Source organism: Artemia franciscana, chromosome 9 (assembly GCF_032884065.1).
Source record: "Artemia franciscana chromosome 9, ASM3288406v1, whole genome shotgun sequence".
NCBI lineage: Eukaryota > Metazoa > Arthropoda > Branchiopoda > Anostraca > Artemiidae > Artemia > Artemia franciscana.
In genome coordinates, this window is record NC_088871.1 from 46,371,713 (window position 1) to 46,395,194 (window position 23,482).

At 34.3% G+C, this 23,482-nt stretch overlaps 1 protein-coding gene across 3 annotated transcripts in view; it reads left to right on the forward strand.

Moving 5' to 3' along the window:
• LOC136031482 (small ribosomal subunit protein uS5m-like) overlaps nucleotides 1–23,482 on the forward strand; it is a 76,226-nt gene that overhangs the window by 18,935 nt on the left and 33,809 nt on the right. Inside the window, exon 1 of one of the 3 annotated variants that reach the window (XM_065711118.1) lies at nucleotides 17,722–17,792. The exons of the other annotated variants lie outside the window; for them this stretch is intronic. Coding sequence (XP_065567190.1) covers nucleotides 17,783–17,792 — 10 coding nt within the window. The 5' untranslated portion in view covers nucleotides 17,722–17,782. Of the gene's footprint in view, nucleotides 1–17,721; nucleotides 17,793–23,482 lie in introns of those variants that run through there. 3 annotated transcript variants of the gene reach the window in all.

The window sequence follows — 23,482 nt, forward strand, 5'->3', positions numbered from 1 at the left end:
TGTATAAAACTATGAAACTAGGAAAATAGCTTCTTTTTTATAGATATACAACTGTAAAGTGGTTATTGTGTTCTCAAAATTTGAGAACATTCCGATAGAGTTATCGGAATGTATAAAACTATGAAACTAGGAAAATAGCTTCTTTTTTTTATAGGTATGCAACTCTACAGTGACCATTTTGTTCTCAAAATTTGAAAACATTCCGATAGAGTTATCAGAATGTATAAAATTAGAAAACTACAAAAATAGCTTCTTTTTTTATAGATGTGCAACTGTACAGTGACCATTTTTTTTTATATCCAAATTTGAACTATGAAACTAGAAAAATAGCTTATTTTTATAGATATACAACTGTATAGTGACCATTTTGTTCTCAAAATTTAAGAACCTTCCAATAGAGTTATCAGAATGTATAAAACTATGAAACTAAGAAAATAGCTTCTTTTTTATAGATATACAACTGTACAGTGGTCATTTTGTTCTCAAAATTTGAGAGCATTCCTTTAGAGTTATCGGAATGTATAAAACTATGAAGCTAGGAAAATAGCTTCTTTCTTATAGATATACAACTGTTTAGTGGTCATTTTGTTCTCAAAATTTGAGAACATTCCGATAGAGTTATTGGAATGTATAAAGCTATGAAACTAGGAAAATAGCTTCTTTTTATAGATATACAACTGTACAGTGACCATGTTGTACTCCACTTTTTCCCTTTTGTAAGTGGGTAAGAAATAAATTTTTATTATTATTATTACATGAGCTCTTAGCTCTTGTTCTTTTTCAGTTTTGGCTTGAGTGTCTTCTCTTTTACTTTCCTTTTATGTTCTCAAGATGCTCTTTTTTTCTTTCTCTCTCTCTGTTCAAGGACTATTAAAGTCTTTACGAATGTGCTTACTTCAGCTTCACAAACTACACTCTGCCTACCACTTTTACCAGATGCTGAGACATCGCTAGAAGGGCATCATGGTAAGTCCAAGAGAATTTCTTCAAATGATCTCTCATGCATATGATTCTTTTTTGACTAAACCTACACTGAAATGATAATCTGATCAGTTGCAGTGTCTACTGTGGTTGTCACTCTTGTTGAAGTCTCTGATTTCTTTCTCTCATCATGTTATTTCAAATTGACTGGATCAAACTTCATCTTGTCAATCACATTTTCATTGATATGTGCTCGAATAACAGAGTTGTAATTTCTTGTTGTTTGAAATCATTTTTTAATTGGAAAAGGGGTTCCCAGATCTGATTTTATTTTCACACTGGTACTTTGTCTAGAAACTGTTATTTGGTAAGCCTAATGTCCCACTTTTCCCTGACCTTCAGTGAATTTGCTTTAGTCTGTTCAACATAAGGAGGCACTTCTGGAGCTCTTCTGCAAGTAATAGCGGGTGAGTTGGAGAATGCTCTTTGTTTCATATGAGAAAAGCATGAAACATTGGTGAATTATGGTTAAACGACAGGGAAATTGTGTAGAACCTGAGATATCAGGAGTGAGCGGGACCAAAGGCCCCTGGGACCAAAACTTCCCCTCTTTTCCACATTCTTGGAATGCCTTGTTTCCTTATAGACCGATTTTGTATAACAACAGTTAAGCTTACAGCAGACTCATGATGATGATTGAGAATTGTTAATATTATGAATAGTTGAAAATACATTGAAATCTAGGCTAGAGTTGCAAAGGACTAGCCACTTGTATAAAAGGGATAAGTCTGCCCCCTCCCCTGTGTTAGAATTTACCCTGTATGGGGTAAGTATGAAATTTTGGAGTTACGCCAAAGAGGGTTCTTCTGGGGTAAGTTCAACACCTCTCATATCTCCCGACTGGTTTCAGAATAAAATACTAATAAATAACTGTAAATACTTACAGTTATTACAGTTTACTGTCACTATAACATTTAGTATGATCCATCAGGGGGAGGGGGTGCAGTGAAGAAATACATTTGAAGTTAGATGACTAAGGTTTTTAATTGTTTTAAAGTAATAGTAAAGCTTAGTAGGATAACTACTAATTGTAACTACTTTAGTATAACTAAAATAGTATAACTTTTTAATCTTTGACTGAGAATGTTTCTATAAAATATTTTTGGAAGGTCTAAGGCAGTACCTATATCTCTGCCCTTGAAAAGGCATATTCCATGCTTTAAGACAGGCTTCATTCAGGGAAAAATTAGAACATGCATTCAAAGTTTGTTTCCCCTGAAGGTCAAATGCAGATTTCAAAACAGCTGTAATAGCCTGTGCAGTATTAAACCATGTGCATTATTTACATCTGTTCAGTTGTCAAAACAAGCCAAAATTCCTAGGTGCTCTTTTTGTTTATCATCATCTTTACATAGAAAGCCTAACAAGGCGAAGGACTACAAGGTATGTGTTCTACAGTAAGAAATGTATTGAAAAACAAATGCTTTATTTTTCAAGTTTTTTCTCATATTCATTTTTGATTACTCTTAGTTCAAAGTTAGTATTGTTAGAAAATAATTTTTTTTATGCTTTAAATATTTTATTAGGTTAATCTAACCAACAAATTAAAGGTCATGTTCCGATTGTAACACCTACTTAAAGCGCCAATGACGCAATAGGTTTTAGACTTTTGCAGTGAGATGTCTAAATAAAATAGATATTGTTTATGGGACAGCAGTGAAAAATGGTAGGAACTATGACTTGAGTTGTTTTTTTCCCCAATATTTTCTGTTTTCAAATATTTTTTTTCTGGTTACATTTGTGTTCCTGCTTAAGTGGCTGGCACTCTAGGTTGAGAATACTTTGTCCAAAGGGCACAGGTTTAATTCCTGGCATTACCAGTTTATTTGGTTTGGGACAAAGGTCAGTGATGTGAAAATGTAGGTTGAGCCAGAACTGGCCCAACCTTGAAAGGTTACCTAGAGAAATCTAGGGTCAGTAAGCAGGAAGGGCTTGCAAAAGCATAGGATGACTGGTCCCTAGCTTCCTGGCTAAAGGACCACCTGGTTCTTTACTGGGCTTTTGACTTAGCCATAGATGCTTTCTTTTAATCCCATTAAATATAAGTACAAAGGAAAGAATGCCATTAAGGTGGCCCTTCCTTTTCAATGAATTGTTGATGTATAGACAAGAGTGTAGGTAATAAGAAATGGCTTGTGAATGTTTTGCAAGGTTTAAAAATTTGAGACAATTGCTCAGGTTGGCAACTGAGCACAAAAGTAAAATTTTGCAAATGGTTTTTCTTTGTGATTGTTATATTTATGTATTATCAAGTATTTTAAAGTTAATCTTCACTGTTTTGTTTTAATTGCCATTGCCTTAGGAATTTAGTGTTAACAGACAGGAGTCATTGCCTTAGGAATAACAGACAGGAGTTCTATGTTTCCTAGCTTCAATAAATTTATATGCAATTTTGAGACCAGGGGTTACAAAGTAGGTCAAAACTAGCAAATGGAACTGTGGTGTGACTAATTAATTTGTAAGAAATGTATATCAATTTAAAGATTCAAAAAAACAATCATGTAGAAAACAAGACAAATAAATAAAAGTATCTCTTTACAACCATTTAATGAAGTGTCACAAATGTAGGTCACCCTTAAGATTGAAATTAACAAAGCTTCAGTTATGAATCTCTTTTCTTTAAACAGACTGAAGGGGCAAACCTCCAAGCTATGACAAATTCAATCTCACTTTTGGGCTCTTTCCTTTTCAATAGGAACTTTCTTTTGATTTTTCTTCCAACCAAGTGAAAACAGTAGGGACAGGATCAGGTGTAAGTGACCTCCCATTTAGCCTACATACCCAGGAGAAAATTATGCAACTCTATGCTAATAATTGGTAATTTTTTTTTGTTCATATATTTGACTTATAAAGTGAACATACCCCTTGATGCCTTGTTTTGTGTTCTTTACAAACATAACAAGTGCTTCAGTTGCAAGTTCAAATTTAAGTGTTTTTTGAGCTCTTGAAATTTGTTAGCTTAGGTCAAAAAGTGCTTAAGTTTGAATTAGCAATATAAGCAATTATTATACTTGTAAAGAACATAGAAAAAGGCATCAAGTGGTATATTCACTTTATTTGTAAGTCAAAATGTAAACAAAAAATTTTTACTCAACCTGCCTAATTTGCAAATATATAGCTCAAATTATATATTTTCAATGTATTCTGCCACCTTTTAGCCAACTTGTTTTTCTTTTGCCACAGTTGCTTCAATTCTCTGGTACTAGGGTTGAGGGATAGATTTGCAGAATCAATAGGAAATATGTAATTTCAGCTTTAGATTTCCATATTAGAAGGGTTAGGGCTAAAGTAGAGCAGGGTTGCATATAGAATATGTTAGCTATAATTATTAGGCTATGTAAATAATAAAGAGTCACCTTTTTTTTAACAGCTTTTCTTCTATAGGCCTACAGGTCCTTCTCTTGGCTTTTACCACATAAGCTTTGTATACCCAGAGAAAAATAAGTAGCAACAAGCTATATATAGGCTACATAAGCACATGTTGTTTAACAATGACTTCTCAAGAGCTTAACTATGAACCCTTAGTAATATTGACAAGAAATGAGTAACAGAAGAAATGAAATTTAGGCTAAATGGGCAATCAGGAACTGGATACAGGCTAAAGGGGGCCAAAAACAGGGCTGTATAATTGGAGTTCAAAGAACTCAAATTATACAGTGAATTTAAAAAAATCACTGTATACAAGTTATTTTTTAGTGAAGTAAACACTTCCCTTGCTAATTTAGGACTTTAAATTGATTAGCCTACTGAAATTTTCCTATCCTATGCAATTGAAATATTTTCCCTTTTCAGAGCATTAAGACAATCTATCACAATAAAAAAAATATCCAAAGCGTCTTGAATGGAATGACTAAAAGAAGACATATGAAAATCACAATCTGCAATCTAACAATTAAACTTCTGGCCACACAAATTGTATTAGGATAACCAGCTCTGAAATAATTGCTCAAGTAGCTTAGTAGTAACTTTAACTAATATTGCAATAACTTTATAAGGTTTTTCTTAACCACTTTATAATCTACCTATCCCACCCACCCAGTAAAAGAAAAAGCCCACCCACCTACACAAGAAAAAAGCCAGTTTTAACTAGGCTAATTATACTCCATGTTAGCTATAATTGAAACTTCTGCCCTGCCTTCTTTCCGAGTTAACTTGAGACGAACGTACAAAATGTAAAAGTTGTTAAAAGTCAACTTTTCATTAACTTTCAGTCAACTTTTACAAATCGAACGCTAAAAGTTAACTCGGAATCCCAAATAAAACGTCAGAATGCTGGTTTCAGTCAACTTGAAAAGTGAATCAAACGCAACTAAGATTTCGGACACGGTCAGAAAACGCTTGGATTAGTCGGATAAGTAATCGGACAAGTAAAAGATCACGGGGTAGTACTCAGTCACTGTTGCCAGATTCAAGCCCCGGTGGCTTATTTCTGTGGGCTGGGGCGGGCGTTTTTTATCGCGGGCTTGGGGCGGGAAATTGGGCTTATTGTTTTTTTTTATTTGGCTTGTTTTGGGCTTTTTCTACTCAAAAGAATAATGTTTTTTTTTAGATTTTTTTTTTCAAGTTCATTCTTTTACAAAACTTCCGAGGAAAGAAAGCAAACGGATTTAAGGAAAAGTTTAACTATACCCTAAAATTCACTAAAAAACAAGAAGAAGCTAAATAAAGTGAGTCAAAAAGAACTATTTATTACGGCAGATTACTAGTTACAACTATCGAATAGAGACATTTCAAACAGTTCATGGTAACGAACTGTAGTAAGGAGCGACCCGGCTCAATAGTAGACGAAACTCTAAAAAACGGAATTTTGATGCTAAAAGATACATCAAAAGAATCGAATTTTCATGCTGATTTTAAATATATAAGTTTCATCAAATTTAATGTTTGTCATCAAAAGTTACGAGCCTGAGAAAATTTGCCTTATTTTGGAAAATAGGGGAAATACCCCCTAAAAGTCAAAGAATCTTAACTAAAATCACACCATCGCATTCAGCGTATTAGGGAACCCTACAGCAAAAATTTCAAGCTCCTATCTACAAAAATATGGAATTTCGTATTTTTTGCCAGAAGACAGATCATGGGTGCGTGTTTATTTGTTGTTTTTTTTTTTGTTTTTTTTCCAGGGGCCATCGTATCGACCATGTGGTCCTAGAATGTCGCAAGAGGGCTCATTCTAACGGAAATGAAAATTTCTAGTGTCTTTTTAAGTGACCAGAAAAATTGGAGGGCACTTAGGCCCCCTCCCACGCTCATTTTTTTCTCAAGGTCAACGGATCAAAATTTTGAGATTGCCATTTTGTTCCACATAATCGAAAACCATAAAACTATGTCTTTGGGGATGACTGACTCCCCCACAGTCCCTGGGGGAGGGGCTACAAGTTACAAGCTTTGACCATTGTTTACGTACAGTAATGGTTATTGGGAAGTGTACATACGTTTTCGGGGGATTTTTTTGGTTGGGGGGGTGGTGTTGAGGGAAGGGGGCTATGTGGGAGGATCTTTCCTTGGAGAAATATGTCATGGGGGAAGAGTAATTCAATGAAAAGAGCGCAGGATTTTCTAGCATTACTATAGAAAAGACAAAAAAAAAATAAACATGAAAAAATTTTTCAATTGAAAGTAAGGAGTAACATTAAAACTTAAAACGAACAGATATTATCAATATGAGGGGTTTTAAAATAATCTAGCATAAAGAGCGGGGTATTTAGGAGGAGATAAATATCTCGCTCTTTATTCCAAAGTATTTTTAGTAATTGCAACTATTTATTCTATGGCCTTTCTGATTCAGGGGTCATTCTTAAAGAATTGGGACACAAGTTAAGATTTAGTTTAAATAACGAGGGGACAAACCCCCTGATAACCATAATAAAAATAAAAGAATATAAAAGTTTGTTACTTAAGTTAATTCTTAAGTTACGTATATTTTTTACTAACAAAACGTTCGTTAAAAATTAAAAGTTCTAGTTGCCTTTTTAAGTAGCCGAAAAATTGGAGGGCAACTAGGCCTCCTTCTTCACCTCTTATTTCTCAAAATAGTCTGATCAAAACTAAGAGAAAGCCATTTAGCCAAAAAAAGAATTAATATGCAAATTTCATTTTAATACCTTATGTGCGGAGAGCTACAATCAAACATGTATTAATTCAAAAACGTTCAGAAATTAAACAAAAAAGACTAGCTTTTTTAACTGAAAGTAAGGAGCGACATTGAAACTTAAAACGAACAGAAATTACTCCGTATATGAAATGAGTTGTCCCCTCCGCAATTCCACTGTCTTTACGCTAAAGTTTGACTTTTTGCCACAATTCTACTATTTAAAACAATTAAAAACTTTAGCGTAAAGAGCGAGGGATTGCGGAGGGGACAACTCATTTCATATACGGAGTAACTTCTGCTCGTTTTAAGTTTCAATGTCGCTCCTTACTTTCAGTTAAAAAAACTAGTTTTTTTTTATTTAATCATCTACAAAAGGTAAGACGCCAAATACGATATTGTGTTTGAAACAGATGGAGATAGACTTCATAACCCCCAAGCACTTTCCAAAAAAAAAGTTGAAAATCCAACGAAAAAGCTTAATATTCTACGTTTTCCTGATTATTCTAGCAAATAATGTTGAAGATAACATACGACATTATTCTTTAATAGAATTTTTTTTCAGTTTGCACCTCAAGGTACGAATAGGAATCGAATAAGAAACCATCGGTTTTTTTTAAAAAAAAACAACAAAATGTCGGAATTCTTCAGACTCTGTGAAAACTAGGAGTCTTCGGACTAGAGCCTGATTGGTAAAAGAAACCGATTGATAAGCTGCATCTAAAAACCAAAATGCTGTATTACAAAATAATCACCTTTTAATATGCATATTTTTCCTAAGGTAATGACACTGAATTTCAAAATTGCAATTAGCTTTTTAATTGTTGTAGCATTTTTTTTGTCGAAAACTGTACATTACATTTCATTTCTTAGAAATTATTTTTAATTTTTCTTGCTTGAGGTATTAAGAAAATGTACCAAAAGTATTGAGAGCTTTTCAATCATTACGTTGATTCTCTTGAAGTTTTTTTCCTTTGTGATACAGAATTTCAAGCTTCAATTATTTTCTTTTTTTTACCTTATACCGCTCTATCCAAAGAAGTAATTAAGCCTGTGTATTTCTAGTTTTGATATTTTGGTCATGATTCTGTTTTGCCCACTAAAATTATTTTGCTTATTGAAGAGATCTCATTGAGTTTTCTGTTACTCGTGAATGTTTTGTTGTTGTATTACGATGTCAATGCACTAAGAATTAGCTGAAAGCCGCGTTCATTAAAACTAGGTGACAAGAAAAAAAAGAAGGTTTTCAGTGAAAAGTATTATCTTGAATAACCATAAAAGTTCAAAATACTTAGCTGCCACGTAGCTTAAGGTAATTTTTAGATTATAATCTTGCTTCAAAATAGTTTTCTAAAGAGATAAATAAAGAAAATATAATATTTAGTGACAAATTAAAACGATTTATCCCTTATTAGGGAGATAGGGCATGGGAAAGTGGCTTTATTTGTATAGGGCAGGGGTCTCCAAACTATGGCCCGCGGGCCATATCCGGCCCGACCAATAATTTCATCTGGCCCGCCAAACAAATCCCCGTGGGGTGGCCTTGAAAAAAAATTATTGTACGACTGGCATCGTAGAATTATTAAAAGCTGGGGCTGTTGACTGGTGGCGCTCAGGTGGCTCAGCCCGAGTCAGATTCCCTCTCTCGATTGTGTGAATCACAGATACTAGAACTGGTAGGTATGTGTTGTGCATTACAACCAATCAGCTGTGAATAACTGTATATTGAAGGGGTGGAGGGCGAGTGAGGCATCGTTGTATTCTGTGCGGTAATGTGAGATAGAGCGTGGGGAGAGTGAACTGAGGTGTTGATAGGGTTTGATCGCTGATGACGTGTTGCGAATAGTGTTGTCATCGGCTGCGTGGTGTGTGATTATCGATGCTTTCGCACTACGAGCAGAGCCGAGCGGAAAGGAGCTCAGCGGCTCGGTTGGGCATTCACATGTAAGCAGAGTGGCGGTCTTCACAACGAACTATTCGCTATGGAGGATTCGTGTGCTTTTTAACAACACATACAAGCTGTTTTTCGTGTAGAATTTATTTCATTTGTTTTACCCTTATGTTTTCAGATAGGGAAAATACAAAGAAAAGAAAAGTAGACAGTGAGTGTCGTCAGTTCAATGACGAATGGAAAATAAAGTGCTTTCTGTGAAAGCAAATGATAAAGGCTCTTTATGCCTCATATATAGAGACAGTGTTGCTGTTCTGAAGGAATACAATATTTGTCGGCACTATGAATCTAAACGTGGCTCAAGTTTTTCTCACATCACATGAGCAGAACGCAGTAAAATGTTTGAATCATTTCAGCACAGTCTGCATTCTCAACAAGCTGTTTTCAGTAAGAAAAAATCTGAAAATGAAACTTCAACTAGAGCCAGTTACAAAGTTGCTTTTGTGTTTGCAAAAAAAGGAAAACCTTTCACTGATGGTAGTATCATAAAAGAGTGTATAGTGGAAGCAGCAGGACAGGTATGTCCAGAAAAAGTAAACCTCTTCAAAATGATAAGTCTTGGGTCAAATACTGTTGCTCGTAGAATTGAAGATTTAGGAGGCGACATAATTCGGCAAATAAAGGAAAAAACAAAAAGCTTTTGCTGGTATTCTCTTGCTTTGGATGAATCAACTGATGTGTGTGATACCTCTCAGCTCTTAGTATTCATTCGTGGTGTTGATTGTGAATTTAATGTGACCCAAGAATCAGCATCAGTTCACAGCATGCACAGCACAACAACTGGAAAAGACTTTTTCATTGAAGTAAGTAAAACTATAACAGAATATAACCTGGAATGGAAACAAGTGCAGTGTGTGACGATTGATGGAGGAAAAAATATGTCTGGGACAAAACGGGGTTTGGTTGGGCAAATTACAACTGCTTGCGAGGTTGGAGGATTCTCAAAACCCATTTTTCTGCATTGCCTTATCCATCAACAAGCATTGTGCCTAAAATATATTGATATGTCTTGTGTCATGAAACCTGTTGTTTCTCTGGTTAATTTCATTAGATCTCATGCACTCAACCATCGCCAGTTCCATGATTTCTTGAAAGAATTTAATTCGGAGTTTGTTGACTTGCCTTGCAATTCGGAGTTTGTTGATACAGCAGTTAGATGGCTTAGTTGTGGAAAGGTTTTGCTGCATTTCTCGGAGCTCAGATCTAAAATCGATTTATTTCTCACAGAGAAAAATAAACTTCAGCCATTATTATCAGTTTGTGAATGGATTTGGAAACTGGTATTTTTTACTGATATGACAGGTCATATTAATCACTTGAATCTGAAAATGCAAAGCAAAACAAATTTGATCAGTGACTACTTTGTTCATGTCAAGGCATTCAGAGCAAAACTTGCGCTACTTGAAAGCCAGGTGAAAGTTAAGATTTTAGCTCATTTTCCATGTTGTGAAAAAATTTCATGCAGAAAGTAAAGTTGAATTTTTTTTTCTTCATTTGCAAATGAAATAAATTCAGATTTGAAAAAGCAGTTTCACGAGCGATTTGCTGACCTTGATGCCAAAAAAGTTGTAATCAGGCTCTTTCATTATCCATTTGACTGCAATGCTGAAAATCTTGCAACTCTATTTCAAATGGAAATAATTGATCTTCAAGCAGATGACAGGCTGAAAGATAAGTGTAGAGAAGGAAATCTGATTGAGTTTTATAAATGTCTGCAGCCAGATCAGTTTCCAAATTTGATAAAGTTTGCTTGTAGTTTTGTGTCCATTTTTGGTACAACATACCTGTGTGAACAAACATTTTCCAAAATGAAGTATGTGGAATCTAACTATCAAGCAAATTTGTCTGATGATCATTTGAAGTCTATTCTTACAATTGGCTCATCTAATCTATAACCTGATTTTAATGAAATTTTAAAGTCAAAACAACAGTATCATTCGTCACACTAATTTTATTGCATAAAACTAAAGGCAGGAGTCTATTTAGTTTACCCTGATTTTTTCCAACAAGGTATGTTTTAATTTTTTTATGCTTATACTCTAATATTTGAGGAAATTAAATTATTGGCACTGATATGTTTTTTTTCTCATTTTTTATCCCTTCAGCCCGCATAAATATGGAAAATATATAATATGGCCCTTACATTGACAAGTTCGGAGATCCCTGGTATAGGGCTATAGCTTTCGCAAGGGTATGGAGAGGCGGCAACTCTGTTGAAAGGTGTGGATTTGGAGGGAAAACTAAAACTGAAAGGAATACTAACATAAGGCCTTTTTTCGCGTCAACCAGCTGGTTTAACCAATGACAGCTTTGGTTTAACCAGCTTGTATGTTTAACGCAAAAACGGAAAAAATTACATATGGTTGAGCTCAAACAAAACTGGTTCGCGAAAACACTTTTTACTTGTCGGTTTGGGCAAAAAATTTCAAACATAAAACATCCGTATAGTGTTAAGAGTGTCATTCTATTATAATTAAGTGATTTAGCACTGGCTTAATTTCCTCCGGATTTGACATATTTCACATTAGTTTGAGGTCAGAGAGAATTGAAAAATGATCTAGCATACTCTCTGGTATATTTGAAGAGATAGGAAGGGTCTGAATTAGTGGAATCTTTGGTTAAATTGTTCAGGTAATATATTGGAAAATGTTGTATTCATACTGTAAAATCAAAATTACCTATAAAAAGTCCTAAATGATAAGACTTTAGCTTTGTTGAGCTACCCTAAACAGAGGATAAAATTCTAGTTTGACTTCTTTTTGTTTTGATTTGGAATTCTACTAGCCTACCAGGCTATAGATTAAATTTCCAGTCAAATTCCAGTTTAGCTACTTTTTGCTATCTTTGAATGGGGTTATGTTAGGTGAATGAAACTTTCAGTGATTAATCCATAGCTAAAAACATACTCTGAGAAGCTATTGCTAAGCTTATGTGATAACCCTCTTCTGTTTTTAAATCTGGGAATTTTGCATACTGGACTGGTCTGTTACTATTAAAATTTTGGTAAAACAACATCTTACCTTAATTTTCAGCAAGCAGTTTCTGTTTCTCTGGTTTTAGCTCTGAAAATGCAATTCTTGTTATTTGAGTAGAATTTTAAGCCATATCAGTGTTTCGTATTTAAATATAGGGAAATGTATATCCTGAAAGTTTCCAAATCTTGGAAACTTCATAAATTGAAATTGAGCAAAGTTATGACACTAAAAACGCTTTTTTCTTGTCATTTAAGTAGAAGATTTATTTTGCAAGGGTTTCACTTTTATAACACAAGCATTTTTAAGGGTGTGGACCAAATATTGAGATTTCCAACTGTCATCATCACTAACCAGCAATTCTACAGGATTTAATTCTTATTTCATTAGACAATGTGATTTAAGGTAATTTAAGGCAAACATTTTTAAGAGAGAGAAAGAGTAGAGTTAGATGCTCCAAATACTTTCCCATGATATAGTTTAGTCTCTAGACCCATCCCTAAAAGTTTCATTTTCCTAACCTAAACCTTTTTCAAGATAATACAAATTTATCTAAACTAGATTTTTACCAAACAGAAGTTTAACCTAAGAATTTGTAATAACATATTGTTCAGGCTAGCCTTTGCAATCCCTACAAATTTTGACTCTTCACAATAAAGCACTATTACAGGCTTAGCCTAACAAAAGAAAATAGCAAACTGCTTAATCTGAATAAAAAAAAAATCCAAAGGGCATTATATTTCTTCAATACAAAATATATATTAATTTTTGTTTTCAGTAGAATGCTAGTTAAGTATAAACCAGCAAATGTTTAAGAATTTTTTGAGGGGGGACAGCTGCCTAAAATTAACAAAATATTTCTGATAAGCACAAAAATATAACAAATTAAGCTAAACTGGGAAAAAAAAAAATTTTCTCACTGAACAGTTACCATAACACATAATGTGTTGTAAGATTTTTGCAGTACTTGTGCATTATAGCCACCACATTCAAGTTCTATTGAGAAGTTTAGTTTGGCTAATGTTAATGACATAAAATAAAATATGATGAATATATAAAACTTTATCAACAAAATTATGAAAACTACAACAAAGAATCCTGGAATTTGTAAATCAGCATCATATCTAAATATACTGTATCTTACATTGTGATATTGTTTTAACGCCCTACTGTACAGGGGTAAATATTTAAATTATGTATCATAGGCAATTATCTGAAGAGTAATCTATTAAAAGTCTCCTGAGCTAACTAGGGAAGTTTTTTCTTTCTTTTTTACTTGCTTTAGCCTGTATCCAGTTCCTGATTGCCATATAAATTCCATATTCATAGTTAAATAACATAAGCCTTTGTATATAGACTATACCTTGTTGCTAATTTTTCTGGGCATAGAATGTTTGATTTGGTAAAGCCCTAGAGAAGGACCTGAAGAGAAAGAAACATAATAAAAAAAAAAATTCATACTTCATAATTTTTAGATAATAGCTGGTAACACATTTTACATTCAACTTTGCTCTACTTTACCCCTCAATCCTCCCAATATAAAAATGTATTGCTGAAATTTCCTATTTTCCATTTGTTTTGTCAATCTGTCTCTCTAACTTCATCCCATGTAGCTGTAAATTAAACAAATGTGACAAACAATAACTAGAAAAACAGGTGACAGGAGGTTAAATGCATTGAAAATATGAAATTTGAGCCATATTTCTGCACATTGGGAGGGGGATTGAGATAAAGCATAGCCTAACTTAATGATTTTCTCTTGCTATGTAGGGTAATTGGAAGGTCACTTGTATATCATGCTGTCCTTTTCAGTTTTAGTTGGATAGAAAAAATCCAAAGAAAGTCCCCTTTGAAAAGATAGGAGCCACAAAGTGAGATTGTATTTGTCAAAGCTTGGAGGTTTGTCCCTTCTGTCTGTTTAAACAAAACAGAATCTTAATTGAAGCTTTGTTCATTTCTATCTTAAGGGTGCACAACAATTATGATATAAGGTACTTTTCTTTATTCAATTGTCTTCTTTGTTGTCTAAAAGACTTTTTTTTAATCTAGATGTTTCATAAATTGCTCATTTTTACCAGAAGTTCATTTGACCTACTTTGAAATCCCTGGTCTTAAAATTACATTTGACTTTGTTAAAGCTAGGAGACATAGACATTGTGTTTGTTTAAAGAAAGTGAATAAACATTAGTAATTTGTATTGCACTAAAGCCCTAGGGCCATCACAATTCCAAACAAAAAAGAAACTTCACTTTAGAATATTCAACATTGTCTAACATAACAGAAACAAAGAAAAAAAAATTACAAAATTTTACTTCTGCACTCTACTGTCAACATGAGAAATTGTCCAAATTTTTAAAATCTTGCAAAACATTCATCCCTCATCACATTCACCAGCCATCTTTCATCAAACCTACACTTCATTTCTCATCTCACTCAATCCTACAAATGCATCAAATGACCCACTCTCATTAGTGCTTCCACAGATATGGTCAAAGTAAGAGCCATCTTGCTTACATTTTATTATATCTAGAAGTTTTCTGTAGCTAAGTCAGTACTTAAATATTTCATACACCTTTGTAAACAACCTTAAGATGGTAAAATAGGTTGGATTATCCAAATTTTTAGTTACCACAATATATTTAAATCATTATTGTAATATAAAGGGCAGCCAATAGTAAAGGACCTGAATAAATATTTTAAGGTAATTAAAAAGGTTTATTACTCAAAAACTTGATAAAACTAAAAGGGAATTCTTAATGATTGATTACTTTAAAATATCTACATCATACACAACAATAAACCTTTGCTATAAAGGGAAAGTCAGTAAGGCCCAAAAACTATTCAATACTAGTTGTGCTTTGAGACAGTTTGCTGAATGTCTAAATGATTTTAGATAGTAATGAAGATAAAATGTGGGCAAACTCAACAACAATATGCAAGTAAGTAAGCATGGCAGCACTGACACATCAAGGTCTAAACTGGCAGTGCTAATTTCCACTTTGTGACCCTTTGGCCAAGAATTGCAATTAAGGGCTGGGGGCCAGAAATCTTGTGCTTTTGTACACCCTCCCTCCTTACCTTTTGCATATTTCTCCATTTGCCTATTTAGAGCTGGTTTAGATCTGTCTAACATCACTGACCCCCATTTAAAACAAATAAACAGGCAATACTAGGAATCAAACCTGTACCCCATGGACAAAGGATTTCTTACTAAGAGTGCTTTCCACTTAGCCAAGAACATTATTACAACCAGAGTAGAACAACTATTAAAAAAAAAAAAATTGAAAAAAAAAACCAAGGTGGATTTACAGCCATTTTCACTAATCTTCAATACACATTGTATTTTACTTAGACAAGTTATTGTAAGGCAGGTGTCAACAAAGCTCCAGTGGGGATTGCTTTACTTAAGATGCAAACTAGCATGGTGAATACTTAGCTGGTAAAAACCAAATACACTAGCAATGCCAGGAATTAAACCTGTACCCCTTGGACAAAGGATTCCCAAACCAGAGTGCCAACAACTTAGCAAGGAACACAAATGTGACCAGAGAACTATTATTTGAAAAAAGAAATATTAAAAAAAACTCAATTCATGGTTGTTGCCATTTTCTCTACTGTCCCATAAACAATATATTTTATTTAGACAAATTAATTTTAAGACAGGTATCAACAAAGCTCCATCAGGGATTGTATTTACTTAAGATACAACAAGCAATGTGATTGCATAGCTTTGTGATATTCTAGTCTTAAATAATGATAAAAAAGCAAATTTACATTTGCTATTTGTTTTCCAAACCATTTTAAGCAAAACCATTTGCAACAGCAATACGCCCATGGTTAGATTAGTGTCTATCCAAAATGCTTTACAACAGAAGGGACACATTTCTTGCAAAGCAAATACTCAGCTTTAATGCTATTCTGTGTCATCTCTAAAAAATTAAACTGTATCAGGTGTATTTTGATATAAGATACTTCTAAGACTTGTGTTTCACAGCTTTCCTCAATCCACTTTATAAGGTTTTAAAGATATGCAGACATTTCCTAAATTTTGAAAAAAAAATATTGATATGGCTTAAAATGCTACTCAAATAAAAGGAATTGCATTTTAAGAGCTAAAGCCAGAGTAAAAGAAACTGATAATTAAAAATTAAGGTAAATCTTGTTTTGTCAAAATTTCAATAGCATAGGTATAGACCTTTTGAGTAAGCAATTATCTAAGACTTAGAAATCAGAAAAGGGTTGACATAGAAGCCTGGCAGTACCCTCCCAGAGTGTTTTTGACCCTGGATTAATTACTGAGTTTCATTCTTGTAACCTATTCCCTTTCCAAGATAATGAAAATTAGCTAAACTAGAATTTTACGTATTTTTTGCTTTGGATTCATTACTGGAAGTTCTATTTTCCTGACTTAACCCATTTCTAAGATAGCAAACAGTAGCCAAACTAGAGTTTGACCTGAAAATTTATCCATGGCCCTATAGGGTAAGGCTGAAATGTTAAGAGTTTTGACAAAGATGCAACACATCTTGAAGCATCTAGTAAGAATAGTAATTGGATTAACAATGCTTTATAACCACTAGGGTCTTGCTTCATCAAGGTTTTATCTCTGAAGCCAAATTACCAAGCTAAGGTCAAGCCTAGGGCGTCAAAAGGATGAAACAAAGATTTCCAAGTATCTACATAAGTTTTCAAAAGCATAGGCTATTCAAACTCTTGACTTCCTGTCTTAAGGCCTATGTGAATCAAATTGCAGGATATAACCCAACATTTATCCAAATAGCCCTAATACGAAAAAAACAAAATTAAACCTTACTTTTGCGTGGCTAGAATTCTATTTGTCAGCTTATAATTCTTATTTTATATAGACTTATTTATAGCCTACGAATTCTTCTTTTCGAAATCTACGCCTGAAAAGGTCAACCAACAATTATGAATGGTAGAACCCTACGGTTAAAAACAATGACAGTTCTGGTTAAATTATAGTTCAACCAGTCAATTGTTTCACGCAAAATCACTTTTCATGACAACCTGGTTTGTCACTGTTTCACGCAAAAACAGCGGTTGAGCTCAACCACACCGAGTGGTTGAGCTCAAACAGTCTCTTTGGTTGACGCGAAAAAAGGCCTATATTAAGATTTGCCTCGAGGGCTTGGCTGGGAAATGGCCCCTTTGTCTTTTTTATTTTGCTTTCATATAAAATAGCAGCAGTTACAATTAAATTGTCCAACTTTGATCCTACGTCTGAAAACATGTTCTTTGATTTCAAAAGCCTCGAGTTTGAGAATTCCATGGACGAATTTGTTTCCAAGTAGACAGTTGTACTTTCGCACCATAAGTTTTTCAATGCAAAGGCTTAGCTTCAAAAAAAAAAAAAATCTGAGTTCAAAATATTAAGCTGCCATACAGCTTAATGTAATTCTTTTATATTTCAAACTTAGAAGTGGCAAAAAAGTCAAGTATTCCCGTCTGCTGGGTAGGTTTATCCTTCTTCCCTGCGAATGTTATGGGGAGATAAACAAAATTAAGACTCTTCCTGAAGTTTAAAGAAAAAACGATGAGAATAGCTTTCGGACTGAAAATTCAGCATCAATGTTGCATCCAGATGTAGCATTCCCCGTGGAACAAGCTTTCGGTCACGCTCACTATAAAGTTAAGTCTCAAAAGTGAATTATTTCGATAAAATTTTTTGGGGCTTGTTCGGGCTTATTTTGAAAATCCCGGGGCGTTTTTTTACGCTGACAATGTGGCAACACTGTACTAGTACAGGGAAGAAATAAATGAAGTAAAATGCTGAAAGGTTTGCTGTTTTTAGGCTCTTTATTTTATTGGATATATTTAATTCAATCAAATACGTTACTCTATGTAACAGATTTGAATACAGCGACTGCAATTTAGGGTAAAATTCTAGTTAGTTGACTTCTTGCTATTTCAGAAAGAGTTTAGGTTAGGAAAATGAAACTTTCAGGGATGGATCTACAGGCTAAAGTATGTCCTAGGAAGGTTTTTTAAAATACCCACTCCACTCCTTCTCCCTCTAGAGGGCCCTGAAATTTGCCTATATGACAGGTCTAGGCTATATCTATTGAAATTTTGACAAAACAACATTTTACCTTAATTTTCAATTACCAGTTGCTTTTTCTCTGCCTTTAGTTCTGAAAATACAATTCCTATTATTTGAGTAGAATTTTGAGCCATATCAATGTTGTTTTTTTTTTCTTCAAAATTTAGGAAATATATTTGTATATCTTTAAAACCTTATAAAATGGAATTGAGCAAAGTTATGAATCTGAAAACAATTTTGCTGTACTTCAATTAAGCAGAAGATCTATTTTGCAAAGTTTCACTCTTATAATGCACATATTTTTAAAGGTCAGGGCCCTCTAGAGGGGTTGCTTCAAAATACCTTCCCAGGACATACTTTAGTCTCTAGATTCATCCCTGAAAGTTTCATTTTCCTAACCTAAACCCTTTCTGAGATAGCAAGAAGTCAATTAACTAGAATTTTACCAAATTTTGAGATAGACCTATATCCACTTTTGAACCAGCTTAAAAAATCAGTATGCAATTGAGTAAAATCATGTAAAACTATAGCCCTCATATCTTGTTACAAGGAAGAATTGTATATACTAAGAAGCAGCTTAAAATATAAACTATAATTTTATTCAACAGAGGAGAAAGCCATAGGCTTGTCATAGTACAAATGCAAGAAATGACAGCTCAGAAGCAAAATTGCAAATCAAAAAACATTCTTCATTGAAACAACTATACCACTGACTACATTGCATGCACCAGTATGGTTATTATTAAAATGATTTAAGATTCATTACCTTAAATCACAGCTTGGAGCAATATAAGGATTATCTATCCTTGTGATTCTCCATGAAAAAAAAGAATTCATTTGGTGTAGATTGTGGCTGTTAGACTAGACTCTTGTGGAGGACTCTACAGCTTCCCAATTGTAAAGGAACTCCTGGCAGAGCCATTCCCTATCAAGGTGGGACTTGAACATGTCAGTTGAAGTAGCAGAAACTGTTTCTTCAGAGAGCTGGTTCCACATATTGATGATTCTTTTGTGACATATGGACCAGCAGCCCCCCTCCCCCTTACAGAACTCAGAACCAAATCCCTCATTTGTTCACTTTAGAAAGTTTTAAAATAGGAATCTCTTATACATCTAAAGATTTTAAAGTGTAAATTCATCATCTCATAGGATTTGTGCTTTTTGGCACAAGTTTTACAGCAAGCAAAAAATGATACTTTTTACTTTTGGCACAAGTTTTACAGCAAGCAAAAAATGATACTTTTTACCTTTGGCACAAGTTTTACAGCAAGCAAAAAATGATACTTTTTAAACTATCAAAATTGGATTCAAAAATGTAACTTTTGATTAAAGCCAATTAGAAACCAGATTTCTATCACTGGTTTGGTCAACAAACTAGAGGTGAAAATCCTCGTTGTAATAAATCTTTTGCAAGGAGGTTAGACCATATGTTGGATAATTAAAAGAACAGTTGTATTGCAACATTTCAGAGGTCAGTCTACCCAGTGCTCAATTTAGAAATCCAGGTTGATTCTGGATATATAAGGTAGACCTAAAAGCCAAGAGAGTATTCAGTAAAGCTCTGTCTTTGATGCACAATATACTGCTAACTCATATTGAAGTCATTTTATCTGAAGTGGTGTATGAAGTAAGAAAATAAAGCTATTGTCAATAATTGTCTTTGTCTATGAGTCAAGGTATCAGGTACAGTTCCTATTGTCTGTTGGATTGTTCCCAAGGGAATCTGCACAACTAGGGAGACCTGAACATCACGATAATGATTCTGTCTCCATGGTTATAGAGATTTGTCAATAGAACCCTCTCATCCTATGCCCCTTGACTACCCTGCTCCCATGTTCTAATTTGCACATCCAATTAACTTAACTTTATAAGACCCCCCCCCCCATAACACTTTTGCTGAAGAAGCGGCTTCTATGTCTACTCATGGAATGCTGCATAGAGAGCTTCAATGAATGTCCTCTAGTACCAGAATGCAAGGGCTGTGCAAAGAGACCAAGAAGGGTGTTTTTAGAGAGGATTTTTTTGGTTAAAATAATGTCACCCCTTTTCTTCAGTATGTCAGCATTGGCAGCTTCAAACAATGTAGTCTTTCTTTGTATTGAAGTTTATTCATGCTGCTAACCATCTTATTGGCACAATGCTGGACATCCTCAAGCAACTTCTTATCTTTTTTGAAGAAAAGGGCTGCCAATAACATTCCAACCTCCAGGTGTGGACACACAAGTGCCTTATATAACTTCATAAGAACTCTAGGGTGTTGGCTAGAGATGGTTCTTTTTATGATACCAAGGGTTTTATTTGCAGAAGATGAAACAGACTTAGCATGGCTGCTAAACTTTAATTAGTGATCTAAAACAACCCCAAGATCTCTTTCATCAGAAACAGCAGAAAGGAAGTTGTCTTGAAGGAAATACTTATGATGCTTGTTGTGTTTGCCAAAATGGATTACATGGCGTTTGTCAACATTGAAAGTCAGAAGCCACATGTTAGCCCATCTTCCTAGACTGTCAAGATCTGTTTGAATTGATTGCTGGTCAGAGGGAGTAGCTGCTTTTCCAACTAGTTTTGAGTCATCAGCATAAAGGGTAATAAGATTTGAAAGAAGGGTGGGTAGATCATTAACATAGAAGTTGAAAAGTGTTGGTCCAAGAATAGTGCCCTGGGGCACGCCACTCAATACAGTTGTTGGAGAAGAGAAATAAGGAGTTTCCTGTGAATCAAGAACTCTGACACTCTGTGATCTTTCAGAAAGGAAACCCACAATCCACTGTAAAACACCTTCATCAACACCTGCAGCCTTCAATTTGATTATGAGGAATTCATGACAAACTTTGTCAAATGCTTTGGACAGATCAAGAAGAATCATGTCAACAGGAAAACCCTTATCAAGCAGTGTAGTCACTAATTCATATGTTTGGATGATGTTAGTGTCCACAGATCTACCAGATCTGAATCCATGTTGTGAGATGGAAAGGATATTTGACCTCAAGATGTTAAATTAGAGCTTTATTAACAAATCTCTCAAGCACCTTAACAACTGCTGAGGTGATGCTTATAGGACAGTAATTTTCTGCTGAGTCTCTTCATCCCTTTTTATGGATCAGGGTTATATAAGATGTTTTCCAATAATGCGGTAGTTCCCCATCTTGAAGAGATAACCGGAGCAGCATGCACAGGGGGTAACTGAGAGCTTTTTGACACTCTTTAAGAAGACTTGGATGAACACCATCTGGTCCCTTTGACTTATTTACATCAAGCTTCTCAAAGCTATTGAAAACCATTACTTCGCTAACTGACAGATCAGGCATAGGGAAAAGCACTTTATATGATGGAGGATCTGGTGAGGAGGTACCTGAGCTTTGGGTAAAGGCAGAAGCAAATTGTGCATTTAGAATGTCAGCCTTATCTATTGGAGATGAATGTAGTACACTGTGGTCAACAAGGTCAGGAATAGTATGATGATTTGGGTTTTTAGAACTGACATGTCTCCAGAAAGATTTTGGGTTTAACTTGATCTCAGAAGCTAATTTTTCCTCGTAAGCAGATTTCAGTTTTTTTACAGAATCTGTTACACAATTCTGTACTTCATGATTAAAGTTTTATTTTATTGACTTAACAACAGGGACATATTTCTAGAAGTATAAATTATCTTATTTTGATGAAGACTATATATCTTTTCAGTGTTTCAGTTTTATTCATATATTAACAGAAAGCTGATTTTCTTCTAGTGCCAAAATTGTCACTTTTATTAGGGCAAGACCCCATGAACCTGGCCAGTGCCTAGTCTTGGCCAGATGTTCTGATTCAAAATCATTGTAACCATACATAGACTTGGCTGACATATTGATTGGTTAATGATTAAGACTAATCCAGTAGGGACTGGCTGACCATAATCTTGGAAAACATCTAGACTTTCAAAATTTGAATTTTGACAAAAGTTCTGCACTCCTGCTTGAAATTTATTTTCTAATGACTGCCAAAGGGAGCCTAGACAAGACCACGTTTTGAAATTATGACAACCAAATAGATTATTGCCCACACAGGGTGATTTTGGGTGCTCAAATAGAAAGTTTCCAGCCCTGTTCCCAGATGATGGAAACAATATGCTATTAAGGGTAGCCTAAACTAAATATGAATTTAGTATGTGAAGAACTGTGTAGAATCGATTTTATTCACAAATTTCAAGAGAACAGCAGTACAATGTATTTATCAAAATCAGTAGGGGGGGGGGTCTTTTATTTTTCAATGAAAATAGCTCTAAAATATGTATTCTTCAGCAGAAAAAGATGTATTTTAAAAGCAGATAAGGGGGGGGGGTGAACAAATTTAAGTAGTACCACAGGCATCCATTTTGGAGAGGAAGAGTTAGAGGAGTCCCACCTAGAATTTGAAAATACTCTTTAGAGTATTTTCATTGAAAAACACCCATTATTTGTAATTTCATTGAAAAAGAAAAGAAAATAACTAATTTGCTTTCCATTTGTAAAAATCTATCAATATTGATCACTAACCAGAAAATGGGAATAAGAGCTTATAGACAGATTAATCAGTGGTGTATTTAAGGGAAGGTTATTGGGCCTGCCCTCCCTCCCCTCCTAGAGGTTTATCATGATTTTTTCAAAGAGCTTGTTCTCTCACTGGCAACAGTTCTCTTGTTTTCTTGCAGTGTAGTTTGATGGTTTAATTGAAAAGACTCTGAACAATGAAAATTTTCCCCTTTACAGATTTGATTAATCCCACAGATTTTTTAGTATTGTTGCTTGTTACATTTTATTTAGTTCTTGCTCTTGGAGTTCAAAAGGGCTCTAACAGACTTTTGTTTATTTGTTTATTTGGATTTGAATGATATATCACTTGGTATGTTTTAGCACATTTGAAACTCTTCTCTATTAAATTGGATGGGTTGGTAATTTTCAGTGCAGTCTTTGGGTCCTTTTTTTTATAGGTTGGTAACATTGTAAAGTTTCATAAAAAGAAAAGCCGGGTAAGTAAAAGTGGTAAAATAAGATAATAATGGTTAAGTAAGGTACTCCCTAGAAAATATAGGCTAAAATTGGTATTTTAGAACTGCCTTGTTACTGCAAGACCGATTAAGCATTTCTAATGAAATAAGCACTTGTTATAATAACAGTATAGTCAGCCACTTTCACAGTCATCAGGACTGTCTTCATCAGGACCTGCTAGCAAATCTAACCTGTCTCCACCAACCTCAGATTCTGAGTTAGGCAACTATGCTTATTCTAAACCATTGTTTCCTGGAACTGGTCATATCTTGATTTTGGGCTCAAGAAGCTTGAGATTGTGCAAGACATATGCTAGCTTCTCAGCCCTCTTGGTTTTAAGGTTGTCTTGTTTTGCAATCTGAATGTTGGTGTATGACCTGAAACCCTTCTCAGTTGTAGCTAAGGAGTGATAAAATTATCATT